Here is a 5,045-nt window from a genome sequence, read left to right as displayed (position 1 = left end):
TATATATATATATATAAAGTATTTTTTAATGTGTGTGGCTCACAGGAAATTTTGTGGTGTGTGTATTTCGCAGGTCAATGATGGCTTTGATCTCGTCCAGCTGCTTGCTTAGCTGTTGTTCACCCACCTACAAACCAGAATGGACACATTCAATCACATTTCAATAAACAAGGAATCAATGATTATAATGCATAATGTAATTTTTACGTCTTAATCTGAAATCCTGATCAGGACTTAAACTCCACATTTGGAGGTTGTCCATCTTGCAATATGCGTTTAGAAAATGGCTCTAAAAATGTAATGCTTTGCCACCTTACTGTACGTCATCCTGTTGTATGACAGACTGACCTCAAAGATGAGTGTGTAGTGCTGTATGAGGTCCTCAATGGCCTGGCCGGCTGTGTAGTCCTGTCCATCGGTTTGAAACAGAGTGGGACCAAACACTATGGCCAGGTTGTGGAGGTTCATCTGATTTAGCTCAGAATAACGCTGCACACTGAAGCACACACAGTAAGAAATAAGTCTGCGTACACATATATGCACAGTGCGTATGCCAGTCACTGTGTATCAGCGTCTCACCAGTAGAGGTGGTTGATAAGAGCTTGTAGTGTAGCCTTGTTGACACGAGGAAGTCTGTCCAGCAGGAGCTTGTACTGTGTGATTTTTTCCCTTTCATCCTGAATGCCTGGAGTACAAAACAGAGTGGAAGAAAAACGAAATAAACAGAAAAGTATGAAACTAGCATTCTTTGGAAAAATTCATATAGCCTACAATCTTGGCAGTGAAAGATTTAAACAAAGATCTTAGTTGATCTATTAGTGCTAAGAGTAGGCACCACACCAGAGTCTAGCTCAGGGTCTGTAGAACTGGTTGAGTTATACTCATTAGTACTTTTCCAAATGGCCATATGGAACTGAGCTGACTTCAAGTATTAATCATATCAATCCAGTGATTACTCTGGATTTTCATTCAAATCCATCCAGTGGTTCATGAGATATTTTGATAATAAACAAATGAATGAATACACATACACACTCAAACACAGGATAATTTTATTTTTGTCCACTTTATATTGCAGCGGATTATGAAAAATAATAAGTTGTTCAGTTTCTGGTAACAAAGCAGCAGCAAATTTCTCTCTTAACTGCCACAATCTTAAATGTTTTAATGCCCAACAACAGAATCTAAACCTAATGTAACAAATTATGAGCAAAAATATTCCCGAATATGTAAAAAGTCTTCAAAGCAATTTTACATTTGTAGAATAATTTAATCAGACACAGAATCCTCCCCCACTTAACACAGTCTCGAGTCTTACCGGTGACACTGAGCCACGTCTTGGCGTCCCCCGACGTAAAAAGTCCCTCTTCTAACTCCCTGAAGAAGCGTTTAAGTGCGTTGGTGACATCGTCTACCTGATGGTCCCCTTCCTTCAGACGAAGACTGCGAGCGTCTTGGCGGAACCTGTCGCACAAAGCTGCCACACGGGAATTCACACCACTCTTGCGATAAATTCCTTCAGACATCAAACCTTTAAAACAAAAAAACAGTAACAATAATGAAATACTAAGTATTCCTTGAACAAATGCATATGATCAGGGGTGCACATAACTGGTACGCATACATAACAAAAATCAGGAATGCTTAGCATCACCTGTGTTCCCACAGGCCTTTGTGTATTTGATTGTGATGTTATAAACACTTGGGAGGATTGGGAGATTTCCCGGTGGGATGGTCTGACGTGTGGGCTGCAGGGCCGGCGCTCCCTGCTTTTTTTGTTTTTTAAAGAACGTTTTATTAACAACATTAAAACTCAGGACACCGCTACCACGGCACCTGGGCTGCCCAGCCTCCACTTAGGGCCGATGGGTGGCGGCAGCGTATTCTTAATTTTTTTGCACAAGCTGGATGTGCGATGCAACCTGTCAATCAATCCAGTAGGCGTGTCAGCAACTGACCAATCGATGACCTCAATTTGTCCCAAAGGTAAAGGCCTCTTACCTGCAGATATATGCAGCCCATCATTTTTTTTCTAGAACTTTATTAACAACACAAAACAGAACAATGCAACAAGATACAAATACAAATTAGTGATGTGTATCATAAGTACATTTCACAAAATAGGGGGTTTTACAAAATAATGAAGGAAAAAATACCAAGGACAAGGAGATACTGTACATCTGCAGCATCGGCATCATCTATAATGCAGGAAGCTGAAGCAGAAGATAGTAGCAGTGGCACTGAGGACAGCGAGGAAGGTGGCACTTGTTGAGACAAAGCTGCATATGGGGTAAGTACCAAACACCATCTCCTGAGGAGCCCACTAAAAAAAGTTATGTGCACCCCTGCATATGATCCACTGCCTTTAACGCCAGTGTTTCAAAGTTTTGAGCATCCTCCAGCACTCCTCTTTTATTTATTTCACACATGGGAACAACTCTGTTTTCATATAACTGCATTTAATTATTATTTCATGTACTGTTAATTCTAACAAACATCTAATATCCTATGAGATTAAAACTAGTAAAACGGATTAATGCTAGAATCTTTTTTTTCCCCATAAGCTAACTGCTGAGGGCAACATCTAACATATTTACCTTATACAGATGAGATAAGAAGGTCCCAACTGGAAGTGCAAGCATACGTAAAGCAGTGTGTTGTGAACCAAAAATAAATTGAACTTTAAGTTTTTTGATTTGAAGCTTTATGGTTTATCACTCGTTTCTATCAAATGTGTTCGTTATCGTTTTGTTTTGACAAGAAAACTAATTTTGCAGATAGCATGCAGTGGAATTATTACATTTAGTTAAAGGTGACTAGAGGCACTAGAAGTGTAGGGAATCATAAATAAGCATCATATGGTCAGAGATGATATTAGTTGCAGAACATACAGTAGATAACGCTGCAGCTGGAGTGGATTTTTCCTGATGGAGCCTATAAAGAGGAATAATAGATGAGAAGTTCAATTTAAAACACAAAATAGAGGGAAAGAGGATCAAAGGCTGAAGGAGGTGGAACAGAGCTGCTTTGTTATCTTGCAGTCTGTTCAGCTCTCCCACTGCCACACCTCCTCCTGCTAGTCACAAGTACAGACATTCACAGAAAGCTCCGATCCAAAATGTTGGTGATTTCTTCAAAATGTTAGTTTGAATTTGTCTCTGAAGGTCTCTTACCGCACTGTGTGATGTAGTCAATGCAGCTGAGTACGATGACAGGAACGTCTGTCTCTGTGAGCTGCTGCTGGCTCAGACAGTCTCCTCCGCTCTTTCCTGCTGCCTGGATGGCCCCGCACCAGCCAGCAAAGTCCAGCTTCCTTTCTCCCTCGATGTATAAAGTTCTACATAATGATAGATGTACACACAAAAAGACAATATTGAAAAAAAAAGTGTTGTTTTTAAAAGCAGCTAAGCAAAGAAAACAACACAATATAATAGATTAAAATGATAATTCAAATCTACTGACATGAGGTTTAGAGGAAAGGTTATAATCTTACTTGTAAATAAATATGTCTTTGGAAAAGCTCAGGTTAGAGGAATAAAGTTTAACTCTGACTGAATGGACAAGCCAACCAGCTACAGCTAGCTGTTGCTGCTGCCATTTGTGCCTGCTAATATTCACAAAATGTAATAATCCTGTAATGCTAAACTGACAGAGATGTAAAGTCATTTTTTAACTGCATTGTCATGACCCATTTTGATCATTCTTAGGCTGGAGTTTTAGATGGCAATATGCTGGCGTAATTCCTCTTATTTCAGGACATGTTAAAAAAATTAATAAAATACTGGACAGCTGGACTTCTACTATCTGAAGACTGTTTGCTTCCCATTCGGGAGGTTTTCAAGACTTTTTGTTTTTAGAAAGCCACCCGAATGGGAAGCAAATCATCTTCAGCTACAAAAAAGCCTGTTGTTTTGTTTTTAAACGGGTTTTTATTTAGTTAGTTAGTTTTGGCGGCAATCCACTTTGGTCTTTGCTCTGCTTGGACTAACTTTTAGCTCATCAACTCCGTCAGAATTAAAGTTGTTCTAGTTCTCCAACCTGAGGTCATTCAAAGACCCAGTTATAATAGTTAGGAAATTACTTATCCTTGTGTTTTTCCACAGGTCACCACTTCAATACGTCTAAACTATCACTTTTATTAAGTTTTACATTTTGTGTTGTCCTGATGCATGCTCAATAATCCAGGTAGAAAAATCCAACAAAGTAGTCAGGTTCTCTGGACGGGTTCAAAAAACAAAAAATTGTAGAAACGTTTTGTCTTTCGTCCGAAGGACTTCTTGAGTCTGAGCAGCTGTATTCAGCTCAGTCTTATAAGTAGCGCCTTCTCAGAGTGGATCAACCAGTTTGTTGTTAACTTTTTTGGACACATTGTGTTGCGTTTCAGACAAGAACGACTGATCCTAAATTCCAAAAAACTAACAAAAAAGGTTTTGAAGATAAAATAACATAAATCCTTTGGCTTTTTTTTTTCAGCAAATGAATGAATCAACATTCAGTCAATAATTCAGGCTAAATAGTTTAACATATTTTAGAATGAGTTATAAAAACTAACGGCACAAATTGATCATTTTATTAGAAAGGTCTTTACAAGTAAACATTAGTAAAATGTAATTTTGCATTATTTTTCTCTCTCACCTTCCCCTCTCGACAAGAACCAACACTTCACTGTCTTGTTGAATTGCTACAAAAAATAAAACAAATATTAATGTGCATTCATGTGGCAAGAATTTTGTCAAGGATTTGTCTTTCAACATCTCACTCACAAAGTTCATTCACTCGGCGGAGGTGGATCTCTTCTCCTTTGCTGCCCTCCAGGTAGAAGTGAAGCGTAGAGCCAACAAGAGCAAACCAGCCTACTTTGGATTTTTGTAGGTTCAGGCCGTCTTTACACTTTAGACGTCCAATCCGATCAAAACTCAACCGCAGCAAAGGCTCTGCAGAGGCTGGGATAAAGCTCTGTGGAAAAACAAGGACACTGAAGGTTTGTAGTGTGACTGTTGGCTGGGGATACTGTAATGTCATTTCGTGAAAACTGGTGAATATAG

The 5,045-nt window shown here is 39.0% G+C and overlaps 1 protein-coding gene across 1 annotated transcript in view; it reads right to left on the bottom strand.

Moving 5' to 3' along the window:
* LOC119410514 (arf-GAP with Rho-GAP domain, ANK repeat and PH domain-containing protein 1) overlaps positions 1-5,045 on the bottom strand; it is a gene marked incomplete in the record, with an annotated part of 99,223 nt that overhangs the window by 13,295 nt on the left and 80,883 nt on the right. Inside the window, 7 exon segments of the mRNA XM_037677395.1 lie at positions 44-127; positions 349-496; positions 580-685; positions 1,319-1,531; positions 3,174-3,337; positions 4,636-4,681; positions 4,764-4,956. Of these exon segments, the coding sequence (XP_037533323.1) occupies positions 44-127; positions 349-496; positions 580-685; positions 1,319-1,531; positions 3,174-3,337; positions 4,636-4,681; positions 4,764-4,956 (954 nt within the window).

This window comes from Nematolebias whitei, chromosome 6, assembly GCF_014905685.2.
Source record: "Nematolebias whitei isolate Nwh7 chromosome 6, NemWhi1, whole genome shotgun sequence".
Classification (NCBI taxonomy): domain Eukaryota; kingdom Metazoa; phylum Chordata; class Actinopteri; order Cyprinodontiformes; family Rivulidae; genus Nematolebias; species Nematolebias whitei.
Note: the sequence above shows the minus strand (reverse complement) of the source record. Positions and strands in the feature narration are given on the sequence as shown.